Below are 16,508 nucleotides of genomic sequence, written 5' to 3'. Positions count from 1 at the left end.
AGGAGATCGACGAAATCGACTACACGACCGACGGCAATTAGTGTGGACAAACGAATAGTGTGGGTTCCTAATTAGTCCTACCCACATTCAATATGGTATTACCAAAAATGAGCTAACGACCAACACGAAATAGTGTAGCAGTCCATGACTGGACATTGGACAGCTGTGCAAAATGATAACGTAATGTTGCGCAGACTACAGTGTACAGTACACTGAGTGTACACTGTACTGTACACTGTACAGTACTACTGTATCATCAGTATCAGAGACTACAGTACACGTACTGTAAACACTGCAGTACTGTGTACACATTGTATTGCACACTACTGTAGTCTGTATGGGGAAGAGAGTACAGTAACAGCACTAAATCAACTTGCTCATCTGCGTCTGCTCGTACGAGATCAAAGTATCACACGCGACAAGATGGCGTTCACTGAAGAAGAGGAAGTAACCCTTACTGAAGAGGTATTACTACCAAAATTGCGATATACTCTCGCTTATCCACTTGATAATTGTTGATTGAAAACATATTGTAACCAATGGATCATCGCTCAATCCATTTTCCCAGCATAAACCTTCACAATTTCCAACTAGACGCAATTCCACCATCATAACTCAACTCATCTACACTTGAAACTTGGATATTGCACGTACGCTAGCTATCATTGGCAAGCCAACATATTGATTCCCCTCAGTCTTTCTCGACATGAAACTACTTTCATGTTGTATTGTATCGGCCATTTTGGGTATCGATGAATTTCCTTGCCGTCTTCTCATGGTCATTCAGTACCTCTAGCTTTAAAAATGACTCAAAATTTTTGGTATTTCCTAATTTCACCCTTATGGACAGCCTTCCAGCCAAATGCGAAATGGATGCTCGCTGCGCGCTCTACAATACACACATTTGCAAATTAGAGTAGTAACACAATAATCCGAGAATAGCCCACTCGTTGGATGGTATCCAAATTTCTCATGCCTTAAATCCATCTGTATACAACAAGAGCTATTCGTAGTGGCATCATCTAAAATATTCATACCATATTCTATCTTTGGATGCGTTCCAATTTTACCGGTACCTTCACAAACCGCAAAATCCCTAACCCCCATCAAAAACTGCCATTATGTTGACATCTAAACTACCGTGGTAGCGTTAAACTTACTGAAATTACTCTCGCTAGCCTAGTAATACCCCACTAATGCGATAACTAATGCTAGTGCATGACTGGCAACAAAATACTTGACGAGTGATTCGGCATAGACAATTCACACAATCACCCTTTACAGTACGATATTGCAAATCGAGCTAGACAGCACTGTGGACCCCTCTTCTCAATAGTTTGCTAACAGTCGATCAAGATCTCTACTCCGTAGCAAACCATCTTGAACTAGTAACTTATCAAGAAACTACCAGACAATCTTCTGGTAGTCTACAGTTTATCTAGGCACGGTACAGCATCTGCTACAGTATTACATTACTATCTACGAGTACCGTCGAAACGCAAATATAATAACTAATTGAATGTTCCAAATTTGGATACATTATGACCCTAATTTGGTCTTGCTAATGATATATAGGTAGAAGATGAAGAGCCAACCGAAGAACCAGAAGAGGAAGGAGGCGACGTCGAAGAAGAGGAAGGAGGCAACGCTGAAGAAGAGGAAGAAGAAGAAGAAGAAGAAGGTCCAATCGATCCTAAACCTATTTTGTTCGAAGAATGTGGAGAGTCCCCCAAATGTGCTCCGTTAAAAAGTGTTTATGAGACTTGTAATGACCGAGTAAATAGTCGTAGTAATACTGAAGAAACTTGTACGCAAGAATTATTCGATTTTATGCATTGTGCGGATAAATGTGTAAGTACCATATTTACAATATTTCACATTCAAAAAAAGTTGAAAGCTATTTATTGCTTTATAAATTGCTATTAATTTTATGGTCAAAGTAAAAACGTAACATATTCGTAACATGTCTTCATTACCTTACTTTTAGGTTGCAAAAACTCTTTTCTCCCGTCTTAAGTAAAATTTGGATGCTCTAATTTAATAACAGAAAGGTATATCGGCCTTTACGTTATCGTAAGCTACTGTCTCATAATACTTTTGTATACCTTGTCAAACTGTTGAATTCAAAGTTGAAGTGCCATAATTCGCTTTATTTCCATGTGGCTAAGCGTATATGTTTTATCAATAAAATAAAAATCGCTAATTTTACCTCACGTATGCATAAAAAATATCACTTTCGAACCTAACGTTTCAAAAATTAAGCTTTCTAAAGCATTGGAGTATAAAATTTTTGATACTACCCCCACCCCGTAGAGTAAAGTACTTCCCTGCCAACCAGAATGGTCAAGAATTTTGCGATCTAGATGGAATCTACGAACAAAAACAACTTGAGACTGTAAAATCTCTGCGCAGTTCGGCGACGTTAATGTTAATGCCTTCTTATAAAATTTTGCTATATCGTTATATCAAATTACTCGTTTATCCTTTTATTATTTGCCAAATCTACATTTCCAGATTCGACGAAGATAGAAGTAGTTCTAAAGTTTATAGCCGTAGCACTATAAGTAACTTAGAATGATGAAGAATTTGCGATCTAGATGAAATCTACGACCAAAAACAACTTGAGACTGTAAAATCTCTGCGCAGTTCGGCGACATTAATGTTAATGCCTTCGTGTAAAATTTTACCATACTGTTCTATCAAACTACTCGTTCATCTTTTTATTGTTTGCCAAATCTACATTTCCAGATTCGACGAAGATAGAAGTAGCTCTAAAGTTTATAGCCGTAGCACTATAAGTAACTTAGAATGATGAAGAATTTGCGATCTGGATGCAATCTACTACCAAAAACAACTTGAGACTGTAAAATCTTTGCGCAGTTCGGCGACGTTAATGTTAATGCCTTCGTGTAAAATTTTGCCATACTGTTAGATCAAACTACTCGTTCGTCCTTTTATTATTTGCCAAATCTACATTTCCAGATTCGACGAAGATAGAAGTAGCTCTAAAGTTGACAGCCGCAACACTATAAGTAATTTAAACAGTTATAACCCATTGGATCATAAGTCACCAGTAATGCAGTAAATCAGAATTTCGTAATCTTAAATGATCGAGATGGAAAATAAAACATTTCTCGATATCAATTGACTGCTTTAGAGACTACAGTTTATATTATGACAAGTTAGTATGCATATAACTGACGTTTATGTCTACTCGGATACCATTTTACGTATACTTGTATTATCGATCTTTATAAATAGTTACACTTGGAAATAGGAAGAAATCTTTCCTTAGTTAACATGAATATACTATTACATCAATAAAGAAGCTATCAGTATTTACAGTACATACTCGTATTAGTAGCGAAGAGCTGAGTAAGAGATAACTTTCAATTCTAAATATATATATATATATATATATGTTGTGCCATAATCAACATGAAATCATTAACTGAACTTAATAAATTAGCTGCAGCATGATCTATGCTAAATCACAAAAATTATGCTAATCCAAGAAATCAAGTTGTGCCTAGTACGTAAATATACCATATGCGGCTGCTATGCAAAAGAAACTCTCCTATAATAAAATATTGAGCAAATCAATTAATATTAATAAAGGCTAATAATGAAAAATTAAACGTTTAATATAACAACTTTATAATATTAAGTTAGATCGCAAATCTGTTAGAATCCGAAATTAAAATATGCATAAATAATTCTTAAATTCTATTCAAAATTTTCATACGTTTATGAATATATCTTGTGCGTAGTTGTCCGTGTCCGAATCCCAGAAACAACGACAACCCATTCTACGGTAATAGAAGAACATCACAAAATGATGATATCGATAAATTCGTAGTATGTGCGCAGCATCATTGATACATCAAGCCATTATGCAGTAGAACCCTCTTTACAATATCTATTAACTAATATAGTATAAAGCACTGTAATAATAACTCTAAGATTTGCAACATCAATGAACTACGAATGTACTCGAATATCATGCTAAAAATCAATACATTACTGTCAAATATACCAAAAATCAAATATTAATAGACGTCCTTGTAAATCTGAGATATTATCACTTACTGTACTCCTTGACCACGTTGTTCTCCTATAAGAACTTGCACAATAATTTTATAACGATCGAAATTTAATTCTGTAACAATATTAAAATGAGTTAGTAGCCGAAATATTTGCAATACGATTACAGATGTTTAAAAGCTCTACAAGACAATCGAAAGACTTGATCGAATAAAGTGATGAATATAAATCGATGATAACGTGATTAAAATAAGCTATTCCTCTAACCTTTCAGCCTTAGTTTAATAGTATCTGTGATAACTTTCGTCCATGATATAGCTTCTTGGGCATCATAATTTTTGCCTGATAATTCCTCTTGTAAAATACCATGAATTACGTCTTTTACTAACGCAGCTCGAAATCTGCCATTAGAATGCAAAATGTGAACTTGATGCTAATTTAATACATTTAAATTCCTACCATTTGCACTATTTTACAAAATACCGTAGATAGCAATACTAATTAAATACACATATAACAATTTCCAATAATAGTTCATAATTATAATCGCAAAGTTTCTTTCCAACCGTTACGGTATAGTAATTACAGGATTGCTGTAATCCCAATACATCATACAATCACTGAATCTTGCACAGCATTTTGAATTTATTTGATACAGTTCTACTTCGTATTAGCAAATTCAGAATACGTTTAACGATCCTATTATTAACAGGTAAATACATTTGTCTGAGTTACATCTGGCCAAAGAAGAACCACACTTACTTATTTCTAAAGTTTGGTCGAATGACATAACTATTCGTTGAATTATTTTCCATAACCAAAAATATTCTGTAAACACAAATGATGTTGAAAGATTCTAATCGACTAGGTAAAAAAAATAAAGCGTCATCTCACAGTCATATATCACAACAGTATACGAATTCAGTATCTATTTCGAAACTGTCTATTTTATATCATGCTTAAATGATTTTAATTACCTCCTAGACGTAAAGTAGAAATTCTAGCAGTTGGATCGGTTCTCGTTGAAGTTCAGTTTATGATAGATTATTATACCTTACTCGATCGATACACCAGTATCCTAGTATTTCAGCTCACTTTTCCTTCATGAGCCTTTGGTAGCGAGCGTTACTATAGTAACGATCAACGACTCGCCATTCCTGCAGCTGAACTGTGAATCACAGAGTAGCCGACGGACAGAAACTGGCGGTCTTACTAAAATCCATTGATTTGCGCATGTTCAAATCTATGAGACCTTAAAACTTCAACTTTGAAGTCTTCCAAGCAATGAATCGCGACGCAATTTCCAGCATATTATTTCATTCGATACTGAATTAGCCATACTGTGTGAAAGTTTGTATCGATTCTAAATAAAAACGAGAAGATTTTTACCCGCTAGCAGTCCTAGGTCAAATCCAGTAGCATTAGCTTCAATGAAGCCATCGCACCTTACCATATTTACGGAATATGAAACTTCGAAGGATGCAGAAACTGTCGTGAGCATCTTGCATCAAAAAATTTCTGTCATCAACACTTTAAGCATATGGACATTATTAATCATGTATAATTGTTATTAGTGGAGCTACAGCTCGAGATACTTCGTATACTTATTTACTGAGTAGTGAGTAGCATATTTCAGTATGCTCATATTTACCCATATAAGCTGGTGCATGACCTGGTTGCATACCGTAATACAGATTTGCAAATTCAATCTAATGCATGCAATGATGTCTGTGATGAGGGCTTTCTTATATAGTATTGGGAAATTCAGATTTAAATATTTGAACTACAGTTCAGGTTTTTAGGTTAATACCAATCTAATCTTACGCCAGAAAGAGGTTAATGCAGATTCTGCATTTACTGTATTTGTATAACAATTTACAAATATAGAAAGTGGAAACATCGCCACTGATCATTTCCACAACAAACAAGAAATTATTTCTTGTAACACTGGACGATCATACACTGCTGAAGCTGGGCAGGGAAGGTAAATTAAAATGGATACATTAGCCTTATTCTAAGTTGCATGACCAACACAAAATCCTAATCGCTAATTTTGAAAAGCAAGTTATAATAGTAATTAGAACAAAATACATCCGATATCAGTGCCTTTTCCAAATTCGCCGGAACAACGTCATAAAAATTAATAGGTATCATCGCAAGATCCAGTAAAACTGGCTCAAAAAGAAATTAGTAATAAACTTAAATGCTCCTAAGAGCGACTTAAAATTAATTCAAATATCAATAATGCAGCGTCTCATTAGCGCTTATCCTTCCGTTCTTGCTTAATCATTTATCATAAGCATTTAATTTTCCACCGATACATAAAATTTGAGTCTATTAATAAGCCTTTATTCACGTGAAATACTGGCATCATTAACCAAGAGGTAATAAATACAATATAGCAATACGCATACATTGCTAAATTCAGAGAGTTACATAGAAGTATTCGTATAAAGTATCAATATATATATAATATACTTCAATATCGTGACTTTAGAAGTAGCAAGGTCTGAATATATTATTTTTATCTTTATTTAACCTTATCAGTGAAACAATAATATAAAATTATAACATTCTTAATATTATTCACTATTTAGCATTTAAGTAAAACTTGTATTAGAGATTTACCCGTCTTATAGACGCTTTTAATGAAGCCAATACAGTATATTATTATTTACGATATATATATATATTTAAACGCAATAAATACAGTTTGAATAAATAGATATTCATATACGTTGCATACTTTAGTAAAACGATAAAATTTTTCTACATATAGTATTTATTTTAATATAATATTCCCAACACTGTAATCATGATGTTAAATTTTGTAAAATGTAGAATTAAAGATCTATATTTGTATACGCGTATATCTAATCATGTTTATAGCTCTCAAATATATACATGTAAACATTCATTACTTTATTTTATATAGTAATTAATTTAATTATTTTAGCAATTAATTAAAATGCTAGCTCTACAAATATAATGGATAATTTCTGTCGACAGAAAATTAAATAAGAAATAAAAAAATGAGGCAGTTTCCTCCTGACACATGTGTACTTTTGTAATACTGAGTATGCGATTGAGCTATTAAAATAAACAATTTTTAGGCCACAATTAAAATGCTTGGAGCTAAATGGGCATTGTTTGAAGAAATATAAATAGCATTGTGAATTAATTATACGATATCTGATATCTAATTTTATGCTATTATAATTTGCGCAATGATTCATTCAATTTTTAATATCATTCATTATTTAATATAAAGGTTATCATTTAATCTTATATTTAGTTGTATTTCTTGTAAACCTGAAATTAGTATTAGATACTGCAATCAAGTGTCCTTTAAAGAATTTACTGTTTTAAACAGCTGTTCTACTGTATTCTACAGCTAGTATTTATATTCTATCAGAAGTGCATTTAAAATCTCTTCCTAAGTAGAAAAAGTATCATCCTATTGTATAAAATGACTCAGCCAGTTATTAATGATTGGAGATGATAACTTAGTATAAACTCCTGGAGACATAGGCTGTGCGCAGCCCTTTCCAGTACTTGTAATGCCCATCAGCATCCACGGGCTATTTGGTAAGCGACACATTAATGGTCCACCACTATCGCCATGACATGTATCAACACCGCCTTCCCACTTGCCGGCGCATAACATATTGTTTGTGATACTATTACGGTAGGCCACTGATTTGTTACACTTGTCTGTGTCAAGAATAGATACCATAGCCCAACGTAAATACCTCGGGTAAGAAACTGAACCACTTACTCTGGTATTGCCCCAACCTGCAACGCGACAGTCTAAATTGCCAAGGTTGCTGCTTAATATTCTCTTATTAGGCAAGCAAAGCGTTCTTACGTATCTATTAGTTTGTACAGATGATGGCAATTTAAGTATTGCTACATCAGCATTAAAATCACGTATGGTACATCTGCCAACACCTTGACAACCACCTGCATAAGCTGAATGAATGTTTAAATCGTCATGCGATAAATATAGTATCTTTTCCCCTAATCGATGCTTACTTTGGCTCTTTTTTTTCGTCTCGGCCGGTGTTTGCCAGGGCATATTGCCTTTTTCTAGATCAGTTAACCTAACAATTCCTAAAACGATACGGATTGATTGAGGCTCTTTTGAAACTTTATCAAAGCAATGAGCGGCTGAAATAATGTATTTTTTATCAATTAATGAGCCACCACAGCGAACTATTTTGTTATCGGATCGCTTAATTTGAATGAAAGCTTGCCAAGGCACCATGTAGTCAGAAGCTTTAGTACCATGAATCACTCGTTTTATACGTAAGCCAAGTAAACTGTAATCGTTATGATAAGAGACACCACACTGGCGATGAATGGAATTTAGTTTAATATTTTTAGCGCCTATTATTAAAAGAAATGGGAAAACAGGATTAAGTTAGAAAGTAAGTCAAGACGTTTCAAAAGTTTCTTACGTAATCAGCTGAAAAGTAAAATTTACAATCGTAATACTTTGCTCATCAGCGTTGCTGTGATAGCTACTCGTGCGCATTCTTTTTATATTAGTTGAACCGGATGCTATAACATCTACATACCTTTTTTGCAGATGAAACGCTGCTTTATACTGCAATTTCTACTTGTCCATAAGCCATTAAACTTCGTTCTCATATTGATTTCCATACACATTTCTGACACGCCATCATCTTTTACTCTGTTAGATCGATGAGAATATGGATTGGCAGTAGGCATACCTTGCCATCGACAATTGTCATCAATACTAGTACAGTTTAACCCAATCCAATACGATTTTTTTACTCCAGTCGACAATAAATTATTTTGGACAAAATTTTGTTCCTTGTAGGTTAGTATACTAAGCAGATTGCCACCAAGCTTATTACATTCTGCTTGCGCACTATTCCAGTCTTGGCGTTCGTTGCTTTTCTGAAAGACGCGATAACAGTTGAGGTTATAATGAATCCATCCTGCATCACAGCGGTTGTCTGAAATAAAAGAATACAATAATTTTAATTATACTTATTTAATCTCATTTATTGCTTAGTCCTTATGGAATCTTTCTGACAATCCATTATCTCTAGTTATAGATGGTCTCGGATGTAACTCTGATATTTACAGCCTATATAATTATCAATAAAAATCATAAGAGTTAACGTTACCTTTCGCATCTGCAGACATCTTACTTTCACTTGCTCTTGCCTAAATGTAGAATAAGAAATGCGATATATTAACTTCGTTAGCAGTAATATCTCTTAAAAGGCTTAACCCTGATGTTTTATGCATATAGCATTTAAGAACAAAACGGAGTCATGGTTAAATTAATTCGTGCTAAGTCAATATTAAATTGTAATAAATCTTTTGTAACTCGATCTACGGAAGTCACGCTACCCCCTTATATTCATGACTCAACTAGACCGAAATATTTTGCTGGGTACTGCAAGCGTATAGAATATTAAGTAAAGGTAACAATTTAAGTTTAATGAGCACCTTTGTCTGACTACTAACTTAAAAGTATAACATGGGAATCCTGATTTATATATAGTTGTTATATAAGCGAAAAACAGAGAATATCAACTGAATCACATAAACTAACAATAGAAATTTAAAAGTAGGCTAGTAAATTTTGACTTTAAAGTATCGAAATAAATAACTACTGAATGATTTTAGTAATTAAAATGTTCTAAGATGGGAGAAAGAAATAGGCTTAATCGTACTTTAAATGGAATTAAATCAAAACCTTATCTATGAATGATTAAAATCACCTTTCCAAATTTCTATCAAACTGACAATATGAAACTGTTTTCTACTGGAATATGTACACTTTCTATTTTCACTAGTAATCGAAATCCTTTTCAAGCATCGGCGGCGTCCATTTGATATTGTTAATGTTGAGACTCATATCGATTACGACAAAGCAATACCGGGATATTACCAGAATCATCTAAAATTTTACCCGATCTGTCGGGAATTAATGCTCATGAAAACAATAATCGTCCCTTGATGGTACTCTAAGCGAAGGAAATCGATTGAGTTGATGTTGACTATCATTGTCTGATATGTTAAGTAAAAAATTTTATCTTTATATCACCCCCGATACATAGCTGACTGCAGTATAAATTTATCATTATGAATTATTTTTGCTCATAAAATGATTAACAACTACAGTACTGTGAGAAATTAGCCACCATAAAAGAAATTCGCACATCAGATAACACTAAGCATTAGCATTACGATCAAATAATTTAACTCTCCCTTTAAAGTAATAAGACAAGTTAAGAATGTATTAGCCGATTCAACGTCTACGGAATGCTTTGGTGATGACATTACCATTTGTTTAATTCAAAGATTAATTATTCAATTAATTTACCCGTATTTATTATAGGCTATAGACTGGGGTATCAATATTATTTATTGATTATAATAACCAAAACTTACGAGGAATAAATTGTTTGTACTATCGTCATGCCCATCATATTCCGGGATCCTTAAAGAAGGGACACCAGCTTTCAAATTACTATAGCAGAACAGATAAAAAGGAAGCAAAATTGTTTGGATTAGAATTCAATTTACTGATATATCTTTACAATAAATAGTTACGCTTCGATCGCCAATTTTTATCGCTCAGTTCACATGATAGATTAAAGTACTAAACTAAGAAGTGCATTATAAACAATATTAAAAGGTGTTTAATCATAACACCATTTTTAATTGTGATCATCGACTGGTGAACAATGTTGGCATTTACATCGCAGACAATTGTTGCAATGTCGGGAAATAGTTAAAGATGGGTTCAATTATAAACTGAAATCATCAATACCTGAAGTTTAATAAATTATTAATAGCTGTATTTAAGTTGTACCACGCTACAGTTATCTTAGTCCTGCTTTCTTATTGTTTGCTTTTATAATTAAAAATAGCATGCTTATTTTAAATGATATATATGCTGTTTTGTCAGGCTAAAAAGTGCATGAATATGCCCACAAACTAGAATTATCTCAACGATCTATTTACTCGATAAATAATTGCAGCTATGAATATCAGCATACATCTGATATGAGATTGAATTAAGTGCTTAACATTCTAATAACTTTAATATTCCATTTGCGGCATTAACAGTTAGGCGGAAAAGATGTATTTCGTATTATCAATAATATTCAATCAAAAACTAATTATATTAGTTTATCCAATATCCTAAAATATTTTACTGGGGCATATTCACTATTTATTATGACCGTTCGAAATAGACATTGATCATAACAGAACATTTCATGAAAAATTTTCACGTTAATAAATTAATACGCAAGTAAGAAGTTCTCTTTTTAGTTAACAGAAATGAGAACCCTGTACAACTAAAAGTATTCAAAGTACATTACTATTGACCATCGAAATCATAGCGAATATAATCCAAAATGTTGCAAAGCTGCACTGATAGTGTCACTACTTTTGTTTAGCTGTCATTTTTTTAATCTGTACCTGAAAGAATGATAATATTATTTCATACGGCTATGTAATCATTTTTATTTTTTTCTCTCCTCTTTTCATAGACTACTGAGGGGTGTGATGAGATAGTTATAAAATAAAACTTATAAAACTTTCATCGCAAAGTCTTTTACTACTGCCTTTATACTAAATTTCTAAGTGTGATAGCAATCACAATCACCTAAGTTAATTTATTATTTTATTTGATTTAAAGTACGAGTATCAAGATCTTATTAATCTTCACTAAAACATCCATATTACTTAGCAATACAGTACCGTGATATCTCTTTCATCTATGGATTTTAAACGAAAGATTTTTGATGCATCAAATTTCACTTAGCTGACAAAATATTACTAATTACACAATAATTAATCTTGTTAGGAAGGAAGTTATCGTTAGAGATGTACGTTATATTTAGAAATGAAACCTTAGTTTTAGCAAGTTTTCCATTATTATACTGTAATCAATTGTCTAGAATGGGCTGCTAACTTACAGTATGACTAATAAATTTAAAATTAAAGGTTAATTGCATTTATCATTATTTGATGCTAATGACCAGAACTCTACGTAGTTATGAATGCATTTAATAAATAATTATATAGATTATCATTAATTTAAGAAATTGCGAAGTGTTTGACTGGTTCATTGAGCTACAGAGTTATTCATGTTTAGTTTTAAAATCAGAAATTAAACAAAGAATTTTAAACACCAGACTGATGAAATTAAAACCTCAACTGCGATGAATTTTAAGATCTTTATCAATCTGATGATGTACAGTATTTTTTCTGTTTAAGTCTAAAATTATTCTTCCATTTAGTAAATTCTGTAAAATTATATTATTTTGCCTGGAAATTAGTATAATGATAAATTGATGACCGCGTATATGGAAAGATAACAGCATTTATTACCGACATTTAAGAAACAAATTACTGTATATTGTCAAGGATATAATTATGGCTATTCAGTAATTGTAGTGATTTGTGTCTACTACAACTCTTCCATATGGTCTGTAATAATTTACATTGATTACTCCTTATGATATCGTATTTTAGCGAAATATGAAATTACGGTCTTACTTACCTTGTTTGAGCTGAACGACCAAAGCAAACATGGACTTGTATACATACAATCCAAGCACAAATCTGTAACATTCTGCCTGGTGTCAGTAATGATAACGTGGATAGCATGATTCTAATTTAAGAAATATATGATATCGTATAACGACTTTATAATCAATGAAGAGGGCGGAGATTGAAAGTGATTTTAGCTTTAAGCCAATCGTTGGTATACCGTTAAATGGATCGAAATTTTTAATCAAATCGCCACCTATATATACCTTTCAGTCCAGTAGCAGATTATTGTTCAAAGTTGTGGTAGGCATGCAAACAATGGCTAGATAAATTTAAATACTAGAAATTGACCATTGCTTGTTTTGATATTTCACTATTATAGATCTACGGTAGCGAGAAAGAGTTACAATAACAAAGTAATGAACAATAAGATAGGATTGATGAATAAAATATGAAAGATTGACTACATATACAGTCAATTTTTTATTATGGTATATAAAAATAAGGAAAAACTTCCGACATTTGTATTTCTCGCACATATTCATGATGCGTAGGATGATAGTCATAATTCACAATTGAGTCGAATTTTGATTGATGATTTCCATCACTACCGGTGATGAAAACAATATTTATTTGACACGCTTATGACTTTACATCGTAATATGGTAATAATGGAATACTGGTACTATTGGTATCCTATTTGGGTCATCCCCTATTTCCTTTACTAATAGCGAAAATTAGTTTCAGTAGTTTTCAATGTTATCCATGCTAACAACTACCGCATAAGGTACATCTGTATCTTTTGGATGATACAGTGTTAATAGAACGGTAATTATTGCATTGAATTTATACGTATTGAATAACCTTGAGTATAGTCTACCCCATTAAAAAAGATACATGTTGCAGCTATTCATCGCTAACCATGCCCATACTTTGAATAGAAGAAAATATAAGTTATTTTGATCGAGATAATACTGGAAATTCGTCAAGTGGATGACAATATTTCTCTGTGTTTAACTCAGACTCTTCATTTATTCGTTCAAAGTAACAAAAAAGGAAGGCTACAAGATTTTTTATCATCCATAGGCGAATGAACAAATAATATCCAAGCATTTATTTATAAATTGATTGTCTGCTTATGCTTCATTCTTTTTTATCTAAAAGTAGTCTGTATTGAATAAATCAGTAATTAATATTTTGATTATTTTAGTAGCTTTTAATGCCTTAGTTGATACTAACGTATTTTCTTATTGTATATCATTGCTACGTATAAATTTAGAATAATATCTTTCGTTAAGATAGAATTCATTACTATCACTATGATCTAAATTTAACACCGGTATGGAAAAATTATCATCAACAATAAAGAGTATATTACTAAGAGTGTAACAATGTACAAAAAGGATTTTTATTGCCCCAATAGAAGTACCGTAAACTCACAAATTTGACAAAAATAGTTGATTTCAAGGGGCTATTATTTTAGGAATGAAAATGATTTAAATACCCACCTACGATATGTTCAATTTTGGTTAATTTTTATTTGTGAAGAATGTCCAATTTTTGTTCATCTATCGGAAAAAATGAAAGATTCTTTCAACTTTTTACCACCCACACATGAATTATCAATAGCAAAGTTTGCTGTTCAACTGCATTATAAATTAAGCTGCAAGATTTTCAAAATAATTTAGGATGTTAAATTTCCGATATTTTAACATGATTAATAAGTAAATTAAATAATGATTCTATGCTGCCGTATGTAGCTTAAACTTGCCTTTTTTTCAAAACAAATAGCCGATAGAAGGTAAACAAATATCAATCAATAGCTTGTCTACACCATCATTATACTGATAATTAAGCACATAAAAAAATACCGTATAACATGATTAGATTATCAAAGGAAGATAGATTACGGGATAATATTAAATAGTCCTTTCATGATAATTAAGCATTTGGATGATAATGAAATTGATCATCGAATAGACAGTCATACAAGAGCATTGAAGAATGTAGTTAGCGTTCCATCACATACAGTGTACGATTAGAGGAAGAACATATAACAAGCGGGAAATAAATCCACGGGAAATTGCCAACATATGTTTCTGCCCCCTTCAAAAAAAAAAAAAGACTAGTACAATCACTTTATTCCCCTCCCTAGCGTATCTCCTTCATGCCAAACCTAATCTTTAAGAATTTGCTATAAAATAAGTTTTCTAACTTTTTATACGGTAAAAGATACAAAGACACCACAGGAATACATTAAGAATCTACCTAAACGTTAACCTTGTAGGAATCTCAATAATGCATATTGCTCTATCGATGATCATGGTAAATTCATTTTTGCTTCCCATAATGAGAAATAATGCTCATTCCAAATTGATTTCAAGGAAGTGCTGGCATTGTTTCCGTATTATTTATGCCTTATGTTATCCATCATTCTAAATGACTTGAGTAATCTAATCAATGCAATACTGACAAAAAAAACATCCAAAGATGACTAATAAATTAGGTTTTCTTCGTTTGACACGCTCAATTTCAGTCCATACAGCACTCTTTCTCTATTATTAGCTAGGTAGAATAGAGATTGAATACTTTTTTTATTGGATTTTTAATCCCTTTTATTATCCTTGTTACAGTTATTGAATAAAAATGAGCTAAAAATATCTACTAATTGTACATTTGGAAAAGAATCTAACAATTGCTATATTCTGTAAGTTAAGAGAGATGGCCATGTTTTCATCGTATAATTTCCATATTCTACAATTGACATATTTGATTTATGTTATCCTAATCGACTAGAATGATTCTCTTCTCCATAAGAAAATTCATTTGATCTATATTATCCTAATCAACTAGAATGATTCTCTTCTTCATAAGAAAATTTATTTGATCTATATTATCCTAATCGACTAGAATGATTCTGTTCTCCATAAGAAAATTCATTTGATCTGTATTATCCTAATCGACGAGAATGATTCTGTTCTCCATAAGAAAATTCATTTGATTTATATTATCCTAATCGACGAGAATGATTCTGTTCTCCATAAGAAAATTCATTTGATTTATATTATCCTAATCGACTAGAATGATTCTGTTCTCCATAAGAAAATTCATTTGATCTCTATTATCCTAATCGACTAGAATGATTCTCTTCTTCAAAAGAAAATTCATTTGATTTATATTATCCTAATCGACTAGAATGATTCTCTTCTTCATAAGAAAATTCATTTGATCTCTATTATCCTAATCGACTAGAATGATTCTGTTCTTTATAAGAAAATTCATAAGATCTTAATACTTATAAGATTATAAGATTCTCATAAGATCTTATGATCTTATCCTAATCGACTAGAATGATTCTCTTCTTCATAAGAAAATTCATAAGATCTTAATACTTATAAGATTATAAGATTCTCATAAGATCTTATGATCTTATCCTAATCGACTAGAATGATTCTGTTCTTTATAAGAAAATTCATAAGATCTTAATACTTATAAGATTATAAGATTCTCATAAGATCTTATGATCTTATCCTAATCGACTAGAATGATTCTCTTCTTCATAAGAAAATTCATAAGATCTTAATACTTATAAGATTATAAGATTCTCATAAGATCTTATAATCTTATCCTAATCGACTAGAATGATTCTCTTCTTCATAAGAAAATTCATAGTTAGAATAAATTGATATTCAAAGTATGGAAGGAATAGAAAGGATCTCAGTAATAATTCAGTAAAAATAGAGATGTCATTGTGGAACAAAACACCAAGTGAAGTCCATAGTAGTCTCAATGGTAGTGTTCATTTTTGGAGGGGGGACACTTTTAGAGTGAAACAGTTGTGATATGGACGCCTAAAAGAACGATTTTGATTGGTTAAAGAAAGATGACGGTGTGTCATCCAGAGTGACCATCCG

The 16,508-nt window shown here is 31.9% G+C and overlaps 4 protein-coding genes across 4 annotated transcripts; 1 reads left to right on the top strand and 3 right to left on the bottom strand.

The window, feature by feature from the left end:
- Positions 1–423: 423 nt before the first annotated feature.
- On the top strand, positions 424–2,214 carry TRIADDRAFT_63457 (expressed hypothetical protein; the record flags this gene model as incomplete). The annotated part of the gene is made up of 3 exons (XM_002108392.1): positions 424–465; positions 1,576–1,851; positions 1,988–2,214. 3 exons carry the CDS (start codon positions 424–426, stop codon positions 2,018–2,020), a joined length of 351 nt encoding a protein of 116 aa, XP_002108428.1. The 3' UTR covers positions 2,021–2,214.
- A 1,315-nt stretch (positions 2,215–3,529) lies between these two features.
- On the bottom strand, positions 3,530–4,447 carry TRIADDRAFT_18983 (uncharacterized protein; the record flags this gene model as incomplete). Its single annotated transcript, XM_002107576.1, has 4 exons — positions 3,530–3,577; positions 3,746–3,809; positions 4,090–4,159; positions 4,312–4,447. Coding segments are annotated over 4 exons (318 nt in total), but the record flags the coding sequence as incomplete, so codon positions are not given.
- A 3,054-nt stretch (positions 4,448–7,501) lies between these two features.
- On the bottom strand, positions 7,502–8,350 carry TRIADDRAFT_18710 (uncharacterized protein; the record flags this gene model as incomplete). The annotated part of the gene is made up of 2 exons (XM_002107575.1): positions 7,502–8,056; positions 8,165–8,350. Coding segments are annotated over 2 exons (741 nt in total), but the record flags the coding sequence as incomplete, so codon positions are not given.
- Positions 8,351–8,616: 266 nt separating this feature from the next.
- TRIADDRAFT_18412 (uncharacterized protein) lies at positions 8,617–9,027 on the bottom strand (the record flags this gene model as incomplete). The annotated part of the gene is made up of 1 exon (XM_002107574.1): positions 8,617–9,027. A coding segment is annotated over one exon (411 nt), but the record flags the coding sequence as incomplete, so codon positions are not given.
- Positions 9,028–16,508: the final 7,481 nt, after the last annotated feature.

Source organism: Trichoplax adhaerens, genomic scaffold, assembly GCF_000150275.1.
Source record: "Trichoplax adhaerens TRIADscaffold_1 genomic scaffold, whole genome shotgun sequence".
In the NCBI taxonomy this organism is placed as follows: domain Eukaryota; kingdom Metazoa; phylum Placozoa; class Uniplacotomia; order Trichoplacea; family Trichoplacidae; genus Trichoplax; species Trichoplax adhaerens.
Note: the sequence above shows the minus strand (reverse complement) of the source record. Positions and strands in the feature narration are given on the sequence as shown.